Source organism: Oncorhynchus clarkii, chromosome 32, assembly GCF_045791955.1.
Source record: "Oncorhynchus clarkii lewisi isolate Uvic-CL-2024 chromosome 32, UVic_Ocla_1.0, whole genome shotgun sequence".
Taxonomy (NCBI): Eukaryota; Metazoa; Chordata; class Actinopteri; order Salmoniformes; family Salmonidae; genus Oncorhynchus; species Oncorhynchus clarkii.
In genome coordinates this window covers 16,821,015-16,841,777 of record NC_092178.1, presented here as the reverse complement: position 1 = coordinate 16,841,777, position 20,763 = coordinate 16,821,015, and the positions used below count along the sequence as shown (strand labels likewise).

Genomic DNA, 20,763 nt, shown 5'->3' with positions numbered 1-20,763 from the left:
CAACCTGAAACCTGCAATGCAAATTTAATTGGAATGGAATTAAGATGTTGACCTCATTTCATCACAAGGCATCTTTAATTGCTTGAATATGTATGGTTGCACATGCAGTTTAGGCAAGTTATTGGTCATGAATTGGTTACCTTTACTCTAAGTGTGTTTGTTTACTCTCAAAGGATGGGACAGACATTCTGGAAAGGTGGGAGGGTTTAACGTTTTTTGCTTCTGCATGCATTGGTGACCTTTGACTTCTAGACGTGTTCGTTTACGTTCAGCGGTGAAGGGTTCAACTTTTAGGTATTTTGTTGGAGTTTTTGTTTAGGTGTTTGCCCTTCAAATGCTCGGACTGCACATACTAGGCACCTCTCTTGCCTATCCTGAGTCCTGTCACACTATAAAATGTATAGGCCCCCTCAGATCTACATACCCTCAGTCTACATGCTACTAGACTGCTCTATGCCTGTATCCCTGCCCCCATGCCAGAATCAACAGGTTTGAATGAGCTGATGAATGCACTGCACTCTCCTTAGCCAGTGACGTACGTGTAGGTATTCAACATAGACTATACATGTCACAGGATTAGGGTTAAATTAGACACTGCACATGATCTTGCAAGATTTCATTTGGTCGGTGTCATGGTTCTCGTCACTTTTCGACAAACATGGGTCTTTCCGGAGTGGGTTGGAGTTTTTTGTGGTGGAATTATGGTTAGGTAGAGCTAAGTTAGAGGGAGTAAAAAGCTAAGATACTATCTCTCTGCGTCAGTCATACCAGACCATGTGCAAATCATCACTGGGCAAAATAAACTTTTCTTAGGTGTCATGTCACTAGATAGCGTATGGTATCACCTGCCAGCGGATGACGTTAGCCTATCCACCAGAGGTGCCTGGGCAGCCTAGACACACCCACCCCCTTCACTGCCACCTCTCTAAACTCCTTAAGGAGTGTCAAAGTCATTCCACAGAGGTCTAAGTGTCTGTAGGTTGTATTGTATTTCATTGAATTAAGGTCCCTCATTAGTAAGGAACTTCCCTCACGAGGTTTAGGTTTTAATTGAAAGGAAAAAAATAAAACCTGCAGACACTTGGCCCTCTGTGGAATGAATTTGACTACCCTGCCTTAAGGGCAGCATTCTCTGTTGGATTGAGTTCTTCCCTTTCAGTATCTAAAGAACTATCCACACTTGCATACTTCTTGGTATGAAGCAATTTATTAGGCATGCATTCTAAATGGTATGCTAGTATGGACAGGTGTGTGGACTCCCTACTAGCCAATCATGGACATTATGTGATCAAAAAGTGTAAGGGGATACCAAGTTTGGACAACCTGCGGAGTGGGTGTACCAGAGATGTCTCCATATTCAGACCCAGTGTATAAAACAGGAACACCTTCCTAATATTGCATTGCACCCTGTTTTGCCCTCGGAATAGGCTAAATTCATTAGGGCATGAACTCTTCAAGATGTCGAAAGTGTTCCACAGGAATGCCGGCCCATGTTGACTCCAATGCTTCCCACAGATGTGTCATGTTGGTTGATGTCCTTTGGGTGGTGGACCATTCTTAATGGGAAACTTGTGAAACCCAGCAGCGTTGCAGTTCTTGACACACTCAAACCGTTGTGCCTGGAACCTACTACCATATCCTGTTCAAAGGCACTTAAATATTTTGTCTTACCTATTCACCCTCTGAATTGCTCACATACACAATCCATGTCTCAAGGCTTAAAGATAATTATTTAACCTGTCTCCTCCTCCTCTTCATCTACACCGATTTGAAAATGGATTTAACAAGTGTCATCAATAAGGGATCATAGGCTGACCACTTGAATCCAGGTGAAAGCTATGTTGTGCAAAGAGCAGGTGTTCCTAATGTTTTGTTCACCCTTAACATTCTATTCTAGGACAGACAAAGTTAGTAGTCATTGCTGTTCACATTTTGACACCATGGCACTGTTAGAATATTTTGTTAGGATCACCTATAAATACAACTTTTACTGTCTACTTTTATACAATGGCTGCATAGCAGATATGAATCAGCCTACGTAAAAGTATGTCTTGATATAGATCAGTAGGACATTCTGAATGCAGTGGTGGTCATTTTTAGGCCAGGGTTGTATTTTCCCCTCAATATTGGTGGCACACAGTTCTTGTCCCCAGTCCAAATATATTGTTCACATATAAGTTCAGTATTTTTCAACTTAATTTTCTCTGGTTCCTCACCCTGAAAGTAGACTATGGGTTAGAGGAAACTGTCATCCATGACTCTGTTTTCTTTTAAGACACCACTAACTTTAGCCACCTGAGCTAGCTGCCTGTAGCTAAAGTTAGCTTAAATATGTCATGGCTGTTTAGAGAACCAAAACATAGATTACAGTTTATTCTCTTCAGGGAGAGGAACCATCTAACATGATGTTGTAAAATACTGAACTTCCCCTTTAATATGTATGTAAAAATCAGATGAGAAAACAAGTGGATACCTGCCAGGTTCCATTATCAAAGACTGTCACTGTCTGTATGGTACTTGTATTATTTTTAAATGTATTGAACGAATGCTAATAGTCAAAATATTGATTTCTTTGTCTGAAGTTCCCAGCCTATGATGTGCAAAATTATATGTGAAAATGGAACACCCGATTGTGCCGATTTTTGGCCATATTACCATTGACTAACTTCCTTTATGGCCTTATTTAACCCTGCAAAAAAAATAAGGCGATATCTATACATCACCACCTAATCTAAATAGGGGAAACCTTTTCAGCGTGTCTGAGAGTATCATTCTGTTTTCATAGTTTTTTTTCGTCTTCCAGGGAGTACTTTAATCCAGAGTTTGCTGGAGGATGTGAGTATGGATTAGGGTTGTTGGCATTGGAAGTGGCTCCAGTGACAGTCCGTGACAACACAACCGGGTAAATCAAAAAACATTTCAACTCCCAGCCCCCTCCCGCCTCTGCTGTTGAAAGATTGGCTGAACAGCTGTTGGGCTCGGCCTCTGCTGCTCTCTACTTTATAAAGCTGGGAACACCAGGCTCCTTCAAACAGAGATAGCGCGAAGCTCCTGCTTGTTTAATTCACTGGTTCAGCGAAACTTTACTTTGATAACTTCTGTCAACTAGTTCAGAGAAACTAGTCCGGCATCTGTTTGACTAGTCTAGACCCTCCGCAGCAGTATGGCTACTTTCGTCTCGGTGAGTTGTTTTGCACAGCATCAGCCTGACTCCGAATATACTGACACTGCGTTTTTGTTTCTGTTTCGTATAACTCCTATGGATGCAGTTTGCCTCAGGGAGATGATGGATGTGTTGGTATCAAAGGTTTGGGATATCATTTGGGATGTGCTTGTCAGTGATGTTGTTTTTGGTGTGTCCTTTTCTCGGTTAACCCAGAACTAAAATCTAAAAAATGTTTACGTAGTCTGTCAACGAGAGATTATGGGAGTCCTGACGTCGTCATCGTTCTGTTACTACAAGCATAACACTTTGATCTGCTTGAGTAAGGATTTGCTCACGGGTGACTGACTGACTGACGCCTGTTATTTTTATGTGCTGCAGGGCACGTTATAGGCTGGTAACGTTTCAGTGGACGGTGTGACAGGCCCGTTGTGTGGCTGTTTATAGTACCAAATCATAAAATGACCACACGCACTTTAAACTTTCAGGCCACAAAGGGTTGTTGTCGGGCAGGACAGGCAGGGTTCCAGGAGATGCCAATCATTTTCTTGTATCACATGAACAACATTGTGACATTGACTCCCAGTGTTTTAGTTTCAAGTGTGTATTGCATTTCCAATGTCATATAGTAAATCGATTAGGCTAGATGTCATAGGCTTTGCATGTGCCTCATTGCATTTGATTTACATGCACACAATATTTCATGGAAAGCGCAACGAGGAAATATTTGAAATGCTGAGAATGACTGAGTGACCGTCTTGAGCAGGGGTTGGAACCAAAATATTTTTCTAATCGTTTAGTTTTGAACAACTTTTTTATTTATTTTCTTTCCAACCAGCAAAATGAAGTTCTGAACTGTTTCAACCAAAAAAAGTAATGGTTTAGATCCTGTTTTTGTTTTACCGCTTAAATCATTACTCTGTTCCCTATGTAGTTCATTACTTTTGACCAGGGATCATATGGTCTTTGTCCTTGTAAGGATCGATTTTGAAAAACATCTCCACGGGAGAATCATGTTCCTTATGTGAAATTAAATGGAAATGAGTTTGTCACCTGTAAAGACAGACCCATTACTCACATTTATAATCTCATCCCGTCCGCCTCTCCCTATCATAGATGGCTACCTGCCACACCTATAACAACACGTCCAGGCACAACGGTGTCAACAGGGACTTCATGGCCGCTCTCTCCAAGAGCCACGGGAGCACAGGCAAACGCAACAGTCCCCAGTCGACCAACAGAAACAATGCCATGGGCATACCAAAGTCTGCCCCCAATGACAAGACACCCTGCAGTACGCCAAGGTAAACAAAGAATAGCAGGCCTCTGGTACCTACTTTGTCACATATTTTATTTATATAGTCTACATCTCGCCTAGGTGAAAATCAGCATTTAAGGGACTTCTTGAGAAGTGAGGGCAATGGATGATATCACTAAACTGATGGACACTGTGGTCCTACACTTTTCAATAGGTCACCTTTAATCTGTGTCAGTGTGTAGATTCTGGCATGATTATTTCCAGGTCGATATCCTCTGAGACCAGCAGTTCCTCCTTGGCCTCCAAGCCCGCCAGTGTGAAGAAGTCTGCCTTCTCCCGCCTCAAGAGGTTCCTCATGCTGGAAGACAACCAGAAGACCAAGGGGAGGACTCAAAGACTTTACTATCCTCCCTCTGAATGACTGACAAACACTTGGCTCCACTGCAATGACCCAACAGTCAGCCTTTTCACCACCATGATATGACACTGACGCACCAGGCTCTTTGGCCTGCTTGCAATTCAGAATGGTCCTCCTGGAATTCAGAACGGGGGATGGGTCAGCAGTCAGTCAATAAGTAATACAGGGCCTCCTGTTGCACTAACTTTTTTTTCTATATATTTTTTTAACTTGCCCCTCCCAACTACCCCTGAGGTCCCCCTTCCGTAGAGCTGTTCAAACATAATGGCTCCACACCACGGCATCGTCCAGGAATTCCATTGTCCCTATGGATGGTGGGAACTGCATAGGAAGCAAAGCTCCCCCTTTTCTTCCATGTTATTTATGAGGCAAGCAGAATAACTTAATTCGAGTTATAGGATGTTTTGATTGAGAGGGTGATTTTTATTTGTTACAATCACATTTATATGATAAATTACTTACACATTTATATTCACGCTTAAGTTTCATGCTTCTTGAACTTTGTTTATTTTTTACTTGGTTGTCATTTATTTTCATAGACTTTCCCACTCTTCTCTTGAGGTTACTATCCAAGTAGAGATGATCTGTAGCTGTTTACAGGTTTGTTTGTGTGGCTCTACTATTTTATGATCACTGCCAAATGTTTTACTTTTATGTAAAGGTCAAATTTTTGTGTACTGGTGGTTTTGAGATCATATTTGGATGAATGGGACGCATCAACTTAACATTGAAATAGTTTATATGCCTGAACCTTAATGACAATGCAAACGTGACTTTCTTTCAGTGGTTTCATGTTTGTTGAAGATGGGTTTTGCTGTTTGAAGGCTTCACCTTTTACCTGTTTTGAAGTTGTTTTTTTAATGTTTTGATTTACAATGTCAATTAGACTGCTTTTGTTCCAACACACTTTATTGCATTTAGTGACATGTTTAATTAATCCAATGTGTGAGTCTGTAGCATTTCACAGAATACTGAAATACCTCACATTTTATATTCCTTTTACACCTTGCTTCTGTGAAATAAATGTTTTTAGGTATTCTTATTACTGTGTTACATGATAGAACTTCAAGAAGATATGTCTACCCAATTCTCATACTTGAGTAAAAGTAAGGATACTTTAATAGAATATTCCTCAAGTGAAATTCACCCAGTAAAATATTAAAAATGTATTTTTATCAAAATTATAAGTAACTTTTAATTCCTTTAAGCAAACCAGATGGTGCCATTTTGTTATTTATGGCTCACCAGGGGCACACTCCAACACTCAGACATCATTTACAAATTGTGTTTAGTGAGTCCGTCAGCTCAGAGGCAGTACGGATGACCAGGGGGGTTCTCTTGATGACTGTGTGAATTGTATCTTTTCCTGTCCTGTTAAGCATTAAAACTGTAACGAGTACTTTTGGGTGTTGGGTGGGGGGGGGGAATGTGTGGAGTAAAAAGTACATTGTTCTTTTAGGAATGTAGTGATGTAAAGTACAGATACTGTAAAAATACTTTGAATTACTACTTAAGTACTTTCCTACACTGGCATTCACAGCTTACACATTTTTAAGTGCTACAGAACATTAAGGGTACCCCACTACATGTTCTGACAAACACCTCAGGAATGGGGCTGTATAAATGTAACCATGCAAATTCAGAGCTATTGTTGCAAGGACTGACGATCCACGAGATCAAGATTATAGTTGAACCATGTTTTGAAACTATACTGTTTATAATTACATTGTTTACAAAGCAAGCAGTTTAACAACTCATGAGGCATTTTTAAGTTAAAATGATCAATGGCTCATTAATTTAACATCCAAAAATGGTTTTAGAGTATGAATCCCAAATTGTCCCTTTTAATTTAACTAGGCAAGTCAGTTAAGAACAAATTCTTATTTTACAATGATGGCGTACCCCATCCAGACCCCCACTTAACCCAGATGACGCTGGGCCAATTGTGCGTCGCCTTATGGGACTCCCAATCACGGCCGGGAATGATACAGCCCGGGCTCGTACCAGGATCTGTAGTGATGCCTCTAGCACTGAGATGCAGTGCCTTAGACTGCTGCTCCCCTTGGGAGCCCTTTGGTTCCACACGTAGACTGTTCATAAGAACATTATTGCGTATAATATAGCTTGGGCTCCTTCGCTGATAAGGATAACTGCCACTAAACTCCAAAGAAGAATGGCATGAATAAATGCTCTTTATAAACCACCACAGACCTCACCTTACCCAACCATAGACATTGCTGTTGATCAAGCGTCCTCGACTACATTTGACCTGCAGGCGGCGCTGCGTTTACAGATGGCATGCGCAAACAGAAACAGGAAGTAGCTGTGCAGAGTTCGAGAAAAATGTCCTGACGTAGTCCCGAATGTATTTTCTCTAAAAAGTGATTCACTTCAACGAATTTGTGATTGGAAATCGTATCAAACTCAAATTAAACGTTTATTTCATAAACATAGCTAGTTACCTAATGACATTGCAATGTCTAGTAGAAAGAGATCGAGAGACTCGGAGGACAGAGGGGACCGCAAAAGGCACAAGGAATCAAAACACGATGTAGAAAAACTCAAGAAACAAGCGAGAAAACTCAACCAAGAAGTGCAAAAGCTGAAGCATTTGGAGACCTTGTGAGTAAATGACACCCTTTTCGGTGGTATCGAAATTGTGTATTAATAAAACGTAACTGTAGTTGATCTGCCTTGGGATTTAGCCTTAATGCTAACAACTCATTCCATCATTTCAGTTATGAGACTGTGCCTTGGCTGGTAGAAGTTGCACACGGGGTACCGTACCTTAACCAGCATCTGGACAAGGGAGACGATGCGTGTGACATGATTCATATCATCGTCTCATTTGCTCAGATACTGGTTCAAGGGGTACCTAGCTACCTACGCACAAATTGGATCATCGTATTTATTCTCACAAGCACTGTTTTCTTTTCCCCTCTATGCAGTTATGAAAAACCTCCTCCTGGACTCATAAAGGTCTAGTAGATGCACATGTTTGTCTACTTGCGTTATTACCAGTTAATGAATCACAGAAATATTATGGAATAACTCATTTATCAGTAGAAGGACATGTATTTAACCTGGTCCAAGATCCGTTTGTGTTCTTGCCAGCTCTGTCTGTTGTTGTCAAGCCAAAGCATGACGATGAGTTACAAGGAGTTGGCATGAGAGCACAAGCAGACTGACACTCAGGCTAAAATACATTATTATGGAAACTGCAATATGTGGCATCTTGCATCACCTTGAAACAGTGACTTTTTGTAGGCGGAGGAGTACAAACCAGAGGACTGTATTCCTGCTGATCCAGGAAATGAGGATGCTAGGGACTTCCTGGCTCACGCCCCCACCAAAGGGCTGTGGATGCCTCTGGGGAAGGAGGTGAAGGTCATGCAGTGTGAGTTTAAACACAGAGGGTTATTATGAGTGTCCTGCATCCACAATGCAGGTACATTATCCATTTCAGATTATATGTTTATAAAACCTGTACCTGTAGGCTGCCACTCAAAATAAAACAGTAAGAAATACAAAAATAAATAATAATTAATTACGTTTAAACAGGAAAAAACTCAAATAAGTGGGCCTCCACCAACCAAACCTCCCATCCCCAACATGTCTCCATCCAACAGTTCCACTCCCGGAAATCATGTTTCCCCACCCCCTCAAGCAACTAGGGTTGTTCGTCAGTCACCCCCTGCTCCCCTACCCGGCTATATACATATAGTACCAGTCAAAAGTTTGGACACCTACTCATTCAAGGGTTTTTCTTTATTTTTACTATTTTCTACATTGTAGAATAATATTTAAGACATCAAAACTATAAAACACATGGAATCATGTTGTAACCAAAAAAGTGTTAAACAAATCCAAATATTTTTTATATTTGAGGTTCTTCAAATGATCCACCCTTTGCCTTGACAGCTCTGCACACTTTTGGCATTCTCTCAACCAGCTTCATGAGGTAGTCACCTGGAATGCATTTCAATTAACAGGTGCGCCTTGTTAAAAGTTAATTTGTGGAATTTATTTCCTCAATGCGTTTAAGCATCAGTTGTGTTGTGACAAGGTAGGGGTGGTATACAAAAGATTGCCCTATTTGGTAAAAGACCATGTCCATATTACGGCAAGAACAGCTCAAATAACCAAAGAGAAATGACCGTCCATTACTTTAAGACATTAAGGTCAGGCAATCTGGAACATTTTGAGAACTTTGAAAGTTTCTTCAAGTGCAATTGCAAAAACCATCAAGCGCTGTGATGACACTGGCCCTCATGAGGACCACCACAGGAAAGGAATACCCAGAGTCACCTCTGCTACAGAGGATAAGTTCATTTGAGTTACCAGGCCCAGAAATTGAAGCCCAAATAAATCCTTCACAGAGTTCAAGTAACAGACACATTTCAACATTAACTGTTAAGAGGAGACTGTGTGAATCAGGCCTTCGTGGTCAAATTGCTGCAAAGAAACCACTACTAAAGGACACCAATAAGAAGAAGAGACTTGCTTGGGCCAAGAAACATGAGCAATGGACATTACACCAGTGGGCATCTGTCCTTTGGTCAGATGAGTCCAAATTTGAGATTTTTGGTTCCAACCATTGTGTCTTTGTGAGACGCAGAGTAGGTAAACGGATGATCTCTGCATGTGTGGTTCCCACCGTGAAGCATGGAGGAGGTGTGATGGTGTGGGGGTGCTTTGCTGGTGACACTGTGATTTATTTAGAATTCAAGGCACACTTAACCAGAATGGCTACCACAGCATTCTGCAGCGATACGCCATCCCATCTGGTTTGCGCTTAGTGGAACTATAATCTGTTTTTCAACAGAACAAAACACACCTCCAGGCTGTGTAAGGGCTATTTGACCAAGGAGAGTGATGGAATGCTGCATCAGATGACCTGGCCTCCACAATCACCTGACCTCAACCCAATTGCGATGGTTTGGGATGAGTTGGGCCGCAGAGTGAAGGAAAATCAAATTTATTTATATAGCCCTTCGTACATCAGCTAATATCTCAAAGTGCTGTATAGAAACCCAGCCTAAAACCCCAAACAGCAAGCAATGCAGGTGTAGAAGCACGATGGCTAGGAAAAACTCCCTAGAAAGGCCAAAACCTAGGAAGAAACCTAGAGAGGAACCAGGCTATGTGGGGTGGCCAGTCCTCTTCTGGCTGTGCCGGGTAGAGATTATAACAGAACATGGCCAAGATGTTCAAATGTTCATAAATGACCAGCATGGTCAAATAATAATAATCACAGGCAGAACAGTTGAAACTGGAGCAGCAGCACGGCCAGGTGGACTGGGGACAGCAAGGAGTCATCATGTCAGGTAGTCCTGAGGCATGGTCCTAGGGCACAGGTCCTCCTCCGAGAGAAAGAGAGAATTAGAGAGAGCATACTTAAATTCACACAGGACACCAGATAGGACAGGAGAAGTACTCCAGATATAACAAACTGACCCTAGCCCCCCGACACATAAACTACCGCAGCATAAAACTGGAGGCTGAGACAGGAGGGGTCAGGAGACACTGTGGCCCCATCCGACGGCACCCCCGGACAGGGCCAAACAGGAAGGATATAACCCCACCCACTTTGCCAAAGCACAGCCCCCACACCACTAGAGGGATATCTTCAACCTCCAACTTACCATCCTGAGACAAGGCCGAGTATAGCCCACAAAGATCTCCGCCACGGCACAACCCAAGGGGGGCGCCAACCCAGACAGGAAGATCACATCAGTGACTCAACCCACTCAAGTGATGCACCCCTCCTAGGGACGGTATGAAAGAGCCAGTGACTCAGCCCCTGCAATAGGGTTAGAGGCAGAGAATCCCAGTGGAAAGAGGGGAACCGGCCAGGCAGAGACAGCAAGGTCGGTTCGTTGTTCCAGAGCCTTTCCGTTCACCTTCACACTCCTGGGCCAGACTACACTCAATCATATGACCCACTAAGTCTTCAGTAAAGACTTAAAGGTTGAGACCGAGTTTGCGTCTCGCACATGGGTAGGCAGACCATTCCATAAAAATTGAGCTCTATAGGAGAAAGCCCTGGCTCCAGCTGTTTGCTTAGAAATTCTAGGGACAATTAGGAGGCCTGCGTCTTATGACCGTAGCGTACGTGTAGGTATGTACGGCAGGACCAAATCAGAGAGATAGGTAGGAGCAAGCCCATGTAATGCTTTGTAGGTTAGCAGTAAAACCTTGAAATCAGCCCTTGCCTTGACAGGAAGCCAGTGTAGGGTGGCTAGCACTGGAGTAATATGATCCATTTTTTTGGTTCTAGTCAACAAAGCAGCCAACAAGTGCTCAGTATATGTGGGAACTCTTTCAAAACTGTTGGAAAGGCATTCCAGGTTAAACTGGTTGAGAGAATGCCAAGAGTGTGCAAAGCTCCCATCAACGCAAAGGGTGGCTACTTTGAAGGATCTAAAATATAAAGTATATTTTGATTTGTTGAACACTTGGTTACACCATGATTCCATGTGTGTTGTTTCATAGTTTTGATGTCTTCACTATTGTTCTACATGTAGAAAATAGTCAAAATAAAGAAAAAGCCTTGAATAAGTAGGTGTGTCCAAAGTTTTGACTTGTACTGTATATATTATGTATGTGTTGGGCTTTAAACAAGATTATTCTTTACAGAGTCAAGTATATTTGTCCAGGCCTCAATTGTTCCTTGACTAGCACCATTAATTCTCTCTGTCGCTACATCTAATGGTATAAATTCTAATAGTAACTGTATCTACTGGTTAAATGGGAGAGAGTGAGGTGATTGCCATCTAAGAGCCAACATCTTTTTTTGGGGGGGGGGGATCCAGGAATTGTCTCTGATTGATTGATTGAGAGATTCAAGGAGCTATCCTTGTTAAGTAATATAGTAGATGCTAAGCATTAAATGTTTGGATTCATGCACTTCTAAATGTATTTTGTAATTTTGCCCCAGAAACATTTAACTGCAGTGCACTCCCACATCATATGGATGAATGTGCCTACCTTATTTAGGGGACAGTTGGGAGTTTTGGCAATTCTCACCGTAAAACATTTCCTTGGTATTAAATACAGTCTGTTAACTTAAAATGTATAAGTTGATGGTTCAGATTACGAGATGCCAAGGTCATATTCTGTCCATATTCTGTGAACCATACTTTTGAATGGCTAGCTCAGAATATGAGCTTTCCTAAAGTTGTTTATATATTATAGAGAGAAGTCCTTTCGGGAGCCTAGATAATTTATTTAGAAATCCCATTATTGGATGATTTGGTAGTTGGGTTTCCTAAGGGACTCCATAGGCCAGCATAGGTGATCTAAGTTGTAAATATAGAAAAAAAGATTTGCCTGATAATGTGTATGTATCTTTCAAATGTTGTAATTTTCTCAAACCATTGCTGCCACCCCATATATAAGGAGTGGCAGGTAGCCTAGTGGTTAGAGCGTTGGGCCAATAACCGAAAGGTTAATGAATCGAATCCCAGAGCTGACAAGATAAACATCTGTCGTTCTGCCCCTGAACAAGGCAGTTAACCCACTGTTCCCTGGTAGGTTGTCATTATAAATAAAAATTTGTTCTTAACTGATTTGCCTAGTAAAATAAAAAAAATTCAAAGGCGGCCTCCAGATCGCAAGGCCGTGCCATTTTGATTCCCAGTTACATTGTTTTTCAATTTTCGAGTCAGTGTAGCGGAGATGAACTTTTGTTCTGCTTGTCCCTCAAAGAACAAAGGCTTTCATTATTTCCCACCAATAATTCCTCCATCCCTCCCTCTGTCCCTTCCTCCCACTCGTTTTCATGATATGCGAGGGGACAGAAGGCATACAGGGTTAGTCTACAAAGTTCTCATTTGTTCTCCTGTGCTATTCCAAAGCCTAATATGTTACAGATAATACATTGGCAAAATGTTTGAATGTGATTTTTAATTGCGTGTCGTTTCGGAGATTAGAACGAGTTGAGAAACATTTTGTCAGATGTAGGCTAAGTCATAAACAGGTGTATGCTAAGTCATAAACAGGTGTAGGCTAAGTCATAAACAGGTGTAGGCTAAGTCATAAACAGGTGTAGGCTAAGTCATAAACAGGTGTAGGCTAAGTCATAAACAGATGTAGGCTAAGTCATAAACAGGTGTAGGCTAAGTCATAAACAGGTGTAGGCTAAGTCATAAACAGGTGTAGGCTAAGTCATAAACAGGTGTAGGCTAAGTCATAAACAGGTGTAGGCTAAGTCATAAACAGGTGTAGGCTAAGTCATAAACAAGGCTAAGTCATAAACGAGTGTAGGCTAAGTCATAAATGGGTGTAGGCTAAGTCATAAACGGGTGTAGGCTAAGTCATAAACGGGTGTAGGCTAAGTCATAAACGGGTGTAGCCTACAAGCCATATAAGATAAATATAAATCTCTTTCAACACAAGCTTGTTTGGGTGATTTCTGAGGGGCCAGGAGATGTGTTTGTGGTACAAACATTACTATATTCTCCCTCGCCTCGTGCAGGTTGGAGATGCAAGCGCTATGGACACAGGACAGGGGACCGAGAGTGTCCCTTCTTCATCAAAGGAAACCAGAAACTGGAGCAGTTCAGAGTGGTGAGTCTCATCTGTCCATCCATCCATTCATCCATCTTTCAACTAATCATCAGGCCTTTTGGCTACTTAAAGTGTTACAGCTGGGTTTGAACAAACATGGTCCCTAGGACCAGGATTGGTATTGGCAGACACCCTTGAGGACACCTGCTCCTGGTCTCAACCATAAGCCCCTGGGGACGTCTGCTCCTGGTCTCAACCATAACCCCTTGGGGACGTCTGCTCCTGGTCTCAACCATAACCCCTTGGGGACGTCTGCTCCTGGTCTCAACCATAACCCCTTGGGGACGTCTGCTCCTGGTCTCAACCATAACCCCTTGGGGACGTCTGCTCCCTGCCTCAACCATAACCCCTTGGGGATGCCCTTGGGGACGTCTGCTCCTGGTCTCAACCATAACCCCTTGGGGACGTCTGCTCCTGGTCTCAACCATAACCCCTTGGGGACGTCTGCTCCCTGCCTCAACCATAACCCCTTGGGGATGCCCTTGGGGACGTCTGCTCCCGGTCTCAACCATAACCCGTTGGGGACGTCTGCTCCGTGTCTCAACCATAACCCCTTGGGGACGTCTGCTCCTGGTCCCAACCTTAACCTCTTGGGGACATCTGCTCCTGGTCCCAACCATAACCCCTTGGGGACGTCTGCTCCTGGGGACGTCTGTGTGCTTGCCTACTTGGGACCATGAGCATGCTTGATTGATGCAGCTGGATACAGTATAGGTGCATCCCAAATGGCACCCTATTCCCTATATAGTGCATTACTTTTGACCAGGAACTATATTGACTTTGGTCCGAAGTAGTGCACTATATAGGGAATAGGTGCCATTTTGGATGCATTAGGTATCTGTGCTGCTGCTGGATGCTTCTGGATCTTGACTCCTCAGCAGATTCACAGGGCAGTTGTTCTGTAGGCCTGCATGCAACAATGCCACTGCATTGATTATCATAAGTGCAAGTGTATCATATCTTGTAATAGAACCATATTTTAAAATGCTATTCCGGCAGAGGAGAGTTGAAAGGGTGGAAATGATGTTGCCTAAAAACAATACTTGAATGGAGTTTTACCTTGCAGTGCTTGTTATCATTGGAGCTTTGCTATGTATGTTATCTTTGAAATGTTGTAAACATGTAGCTAAACCGTCTGTTTCTTGCAGGCACACGAAGACCCAATGTACGACCTGATCCGAGAAAACAAACGCAATGAAAAAGAAACGAGGTACTTTCTGGCTGTATTATGAAAAATATAAACCTTTTATTAGCAACAAAAAATATTTTCAGAAGAATGTATGAAAATATTATCCCCTTCTCTACTGTTTGGAGTTGGTCATCGTTAAGGTAGTCAGTCTGGTGCATTGGACGGACGAGACTCACCACTCTGAACTAGAGGTCGACCGATTATGATTTTTCAACGCCGATACAGATTATTGGAGGACCAAAAAAAGCTGATACAGATTAATCGGCTGACAATTACAACAATACTGAATTAACAATGAACACTTTCATTTGAACTTAATATAATACATAAATACAATCTATTTAGTCTTAAATAAATAATTAAACATGTTCAATTTGGTTTAAATAATGCAAAAACAGTGTTGGAGAAGAAAGTCAAGTTTTAGGTTGTAGTTATTATAGGAATTATGACGCGTCGACAACTTCTCTCTATACCATTTGTATTTAATATACCTTTGACTATTGGATGTTCTTTTTGGCACTATAGTATTGCCAGCCTAATCTCGGGAGTTGATAGGCTTGAAGTCATAAACAGCGCTTTGCTTCAAGCATTGCTAAGAATTGTTGGCATACGCAGTAAAGTGCTGTTTAAATGAATGCTTACGAGCCTGCTGCTGCCTACCACCGCTCAGTCAGACTGCTCTATCAAATATCAAATCATAGACTTAATTATAATATAATAAACACAGAAATATGAGCCTTTGGTCATTAATATGGTCGATTACGGAAACTATAATTTCGAAAACAAAACGTTTATTCTTTCAGTGAAATTCAGTCTAAATATTCCTGTTACATTGCACAGCCTTCAATGTTATGTCATAATTATGTACAATTCTGGCAAATTAATTCACAGTTCGCAACGAGCCAGGCGGCTCAAACTGTTACATATACCCGGACTCTGCTTGCACTGAACGCAAGAGAAATTACACAATTTCCCTAGTTAATATTGCCTGCTAACATGAATTTCTTTTAACTAAATATGCAGGTTTAAAAAAATATATACTTCTGTGTATTGATTTTAAGAAAAGGCATTGATGTTTATGGTTAGGTACATTTGTGCAACGATAGTGTTTTTTTCGCAAATGCGCTTCTGTTAAATCATCACCCGTTTGGCGCAGTTGAAGTACATGTAGGCTGTGATTCAATTATAAATTAACAGGTACCACATTGATTATATGCAACACAGGACACGCTAGTTAACCTAGTAATATCAAATCAACCATGTGTAGTTAACAAGTGATTATGTGAAGATTGATTGTTTTTTACAAGATAAGTATAATGCTAGCTAGCAACTTACCTTGGCTCCTTGCAACCACAAGGTCCTTTTGACGTTGCACTCGCGTAACAGGTGGTCAGCCTGCCACGCGGTCTCCTTGTAGATTTCAATGAAATCGGCCATGCCAGTGGACCTCTACTCTGAACTGCTTCCGTTTCTGGTTTCCTTTGATGATGAAGAAGGGACACTCTCGGTCCCCTGTCCTGTGTCCATAGCACTTGCATTTCCAACCTGCACGAGGGAGAATATAGTCATGTTTGTTGATTCAGACAAGCTATTTTGGAGCACAGTCACAGGGGACTTAACGATTTTCTTTGTTTTTCTCCCAACAATGTTGATGCTTAGCTGCAGCCAAGTAAACAAACTCAAATCTTCAGTCTCTGACTATACTCTGCTTTTATAGACTAGGCTACTTTCCAGTTATAGTGTTAAGATGACATAAGTTTGTAATTAGTGTGAACTAACCCTTTAATTTTTCAACTGTCTCAGTCAGAATTGTCTATTATTAACTGAGTGCCTTTTAGCACAGGGAAATAACAACAACGAAGTAATAAAAAGAAAAGGCTCAGAGTCATCAAAAGACACACTAAAGTCAATGGCTAAATCAATCACATCCTGAAAGCTGACAGAGCACTTAATCAAACAGGTGAATAAAAGTACTTTAAAAACTACAATGAACGACATTGAATGTGAACTTGGGTGTATATAGGGAAGTTTTAAAGTGCCATCTGAAATTAGGTGCAATATGAGAGATTCATGTGAGTATGATTAGAGAGAGTGTGCGATGGACATGTTCTACAATCTATAGGATCATATAAGCTATGATGATATGAGAGACAGAGTGAAATGTAACCGTGGTAGACTTGGCCAGAGGACCTACGAGCCAACCCAGCTCTCTCTCAGAGTGCTTGCCTTGAACAGTCCTTATGATTACATCTCTGTTCTCTGGGTGGAAGTTGTCAACGTTGAAGACAACCGTCCTCTGATGAATAATTAATGAAGTTTGAGGATCACTTGGGAACCGCCGCGTTTGAGTTGTTTTCAGTCTCTTGCAACTTGCACAAGCTCTCTTGTTCCTCTCTGAGCATACCGAATCAATGGAAATGTAAGGTTTTGGGCTAATCAAAGGAAGTGGATGCCTCGGTCTGTGAACTGTTTGATCATTCGCGTTAAATCCATATTTTATTGAGAAATGTTGTTTCTCAGGCAGTGTTTCAGCATATTGAAATTTGATCTGGTCTTGTGTGAGCTGCAGAGATACTTTGCTAGCTGCCTGAAATGGTCTCTCTCTCTCTCCCCCCACTTTAGCACTAGCTGCAAACACCTGTAGCACATCATAATCCCCATGCTCAGTACCTTCCAGCTGTCAGTTGACCATCACTGTTAGAAGACTTGTTTCATAACCTGGGACACTTCTGAGTGAAATCTGAAATGGCCAATGATTATAGAGGAAAACCCTCTGGGATATTCCAAGAAGTGTGTGTGTGTGAAGGTACTGTGTTTCAGTTCATCATACCATGCCTCTTCTTGAATGGTTCTAACCCATCTCCCTGTCTCTTTTTCTCTCTCTCTCCATTTCTCCTTTCTCTCCAGGATTCAGCAGCTGCAGCAACTCCTGCAGGACACCACCTCCTCTGACTCGGACAGCTCCTCCTCTTCCTCCTCCACCAGCGACCGCAAGAAGAGGAAACACAAGAAGAAGGACAAGAAGAAGGACAAGAAAAAGAGGAAGAAGAAGAGGAAGCACAAGTCCTCCAAAACCAGTGACTGTTCTGAGTCCAATTGAGCCATAGGAACCTACCTGGATTGTTCTAGCAGGGAGATGGCTACACTGCAGTGTCTATCAGTCAGTGAGCAGCTATGGTGGTTCTTACCCATTGGCTCAGGGTCGCCTCAATGGCACACTACGAAGTGCACACTAGAGGACCCTTTTTGGTTCAGTATTCTTCCCTCCATCTGAGCCTTTAAATAATGCATGACTTGTCCCATCCCTCATATGGTTGATGCCTCTATTCCATTAGATCATACAGAATAAGATTCTATGGATCCGCAATGCTGATGGTGAATGTAGGGCCCCTCAGGCGAGGATCTCAGAAAGCCCTTACAGCATGGGTAATGACATGACTGGCTCGTGGGGGCCTGAGCCAGCCAGACTAGTTGAAATCAGTTTGTAGCTGTTATGAAGGATGTTGGCTTGATGAATCAGATCCGAATGAAAACGTGACAAAACAGAGCATGTTGTTAGAGATGGTTTTGCTTCGTATTTAGCTTGATTGTAGGCCTGTTGTTTGACAAATAGAGTGGGGAAAATTGCAACATATTTTTTCCATATTTATTTTCTTCCAAATGACGCTGATGGATGTTTGAATGCTTATTACTGTACATAAATATTTGGAATAAATTGAGGTTGAAATTTAACTATTTTATTTAAATCCAGCTTGAGAAAGGGAGAGAGAATGTACTGTATTTCTGCGTGGCCAAGGATAAAGCCTCTTAATTACTCATCAAATTAATCTTGAAGCCGCAAGTAAAAAATACTTTCAATTTGTCATTATTCACATTGTCTTACAATTTTTTTCAACTGCATGCATTTTGTTTGGCCGTTGACTGATAATGACAAGGACAAGACCGGCTAACACGGACATCGGCCGTGCTCAACGGGTGGCCGTTCTATCACCTCTGACCACAGAACATTGGCTGTCATTTCCTGTTTATATCCCGACGATTCTACATGTTGAATCGCCACCGTCCGTCAACACCCGGCGGGAGTGTATTCATCATGGAAACCATTTACCTTTAAGAATCATAAACGGAACCAAACGGGGAGGGACCTAACTGAATTTGTCCAATAGAAACTCCTGTTTGTTTTTTCCATATGAGTAAATGTTGCATATTGTTTTTGCAACAGAATCGGCGTAATGATGCAACGCACGGCCAACTTTTGTGTAGGTCTTTCTTGTCCTTCATCGATTCTTAGCATGACACATCTCTATCCACTATAATATCCCATTCAAGAAGCAACACTGGTTAGCACTGTTTCCTTTTGAAAGGCAAAGAAAGAAGACCCTTTGATCTTGAAAGACCTCAGAAAGCCCAGGGCTGACTAGGGAGTGTGACTCACTAATGTGCCGTTTTGTAGTCAGTACAACAACAAAAATACAGACACACTAACACACCCTGCAGAGCACATCAAAATAGTTCTCCACTTTGCCCCTCCCTAATGATAGCACACTTCTCTAAATGAACATCCTATCAGCTAGAGGAGGACCAGATATATGCGCTGCTTATTTTAATGACCCCAATAAGAGGACTGTTTAAGGAGTCCTTCGGGGGGAGATGTATTTGAATTTTGATTAGCGTCCTAGTGGTTTCTGCATGTAGTTAAGCCTGAAGGGGTCTATTTGTGCATCAGAATGGGTAGTGTGTGTGTGTGTGTGTGTGTGTATATTTCCTAGTAACTGAAAGCTTTATTTGATCTCTCTCCATCCCTCTCTCTCATCCTCCTACCCATGGCAACTCCCTCCATTCCTTTCTTTGGCCAAAGGCCTCTGATAAATCAACAGCATTGAAACAGTGTGTCCCAGCTGCACCACGTAGCCCTCTCTCTCTAAACAGAAGCAGACATGAATCTCCTAGATTACTTTCACTGAGACACTGCCACTTTGGCAAAGTTAGAGCAAAGAAACCTCTATATTGAACCATTCTATCTTATGGGGCAGGACAATGGGTTAGGGTCAGTTAGGAAGTGTCAGTACGGTCTTGAGATCAGGGAAGTTAGTCTAAAGATAATTAGGATACGATCTGTCTTTTTGTGTATGCCATTTCTCTCTGCCACAAACTGCCATCTCATCAGGCCCTAACATTGAATGATGGCACAATTGACACAGTCAACTTGACAGATTGCATTGGCTATAGTTATGGTCCGACTTGGCTCAAAGGTACTGTGGTCAATGACTGGAATAGATTTTATTTTATTTCAAAGTCTAAACAATCTATGCTGTTTAGATGGCTCAGACAAATTCTTGTGGGTATTAAAAAGAGAATACACATATTTTTACACATTTTAACTATCATATGATAGATCATATCAATCAAATGTGTTACGCAACACCACTTAATACCGATCCATATTACATGGCTTCATTCATTTTGACCTAGCCGTGATCTCGTACTAGAGAGAAGGCCACAGGATTCAGTCATACAGACAGGTTCATCAGGATGGGTGTTTGGACACCATTAACCCAGATTAGATTCCAGACAGACAGTAGAGGCATTAATCCTGTTGATATACTGTGGAGAGTAGAGCTGTGTGAGCATGGCACAGTGGCAACAGTTCAGATCACTCACTCTAAGATGTCTTTCTCTCTCCTGCTGGGTAGCTTAGATATTGGAACCAGTAGGTGTAGCTATATGACATGAATTTAATTAAGTCTGGTATTGACTGTACTGTACTCTAGCTTTTGTATGATTGTCTATTATTCTCATCTATATACTGTCTGTTTACATCTATTGTGAAACGTGACCTAGGGAGAAGCTATGTCCCAAAGGTATCAGATTTGAATGTTCAATATTATTTTAATTTTAAGGTCTTACCCAATCAAAGTCAGTTTCCCCCTTTTATTTCAAATAAAGGTGGTAGGCTACAAGGTTATAGGCCTAACCCCCACCCCCATATGCTGTCTTTGATATATTATGTATTAATTCATCGATAGCTATGAAATATTAAACGCTTATCCCGAGGTTCAAGCATGACATTATGCATTTGCTATCATAATAATTGCCACACATCAACGGGGAGTGTCCTGTCGTCCCATTCAATTGTTCAATTGTTTGTTGGGTTTTAATTGGTC

General features: G+C 41.7%; 1 protein-coding gene and 1 pseudogene across 1 annotated transcript; both read left to right on the top strand.

The window, feature by feature from the left end:
* Positions 1 to 2,945: 2,945 nt before the first annotated feature.
* On the top strand, positions 2,946 to 6,232 carry LOC139392218 (UPF0711 protein C18orf21 homolog; annotated as a pseudogene).
* Positions 6,233 to 7,141: 909 nt separating this feature from the next.
* LOC139392217 (RP9 pre-mRNA splicing factor) lies at positions 7,142 to 20,579 on the top strand. The gene is made up of 6 exons (XM_071140025.1): positions 7,142 to 7,461; positions 7,788 to 7,818; positions 8,107 to 8,236; positions 13,319 to 13,410; positions 14,559 to 14,620; positions 17,507 to 20,579. Exons 1-6 carry the CDS (start codon positions 7,316 to 7,318, stop codon positions 17,697 to 17,699), a joined length of 654 nt encoding a protein of 217 aa, XP_070996126.1. The 5' UTR covers positions 7,142 to 7,315; the 3' UTR covers positions 17,700 to 20,579.
* The last annotated feature ends 184 nt before the right edge of the window (positions 20,580 to 20,763 follow it).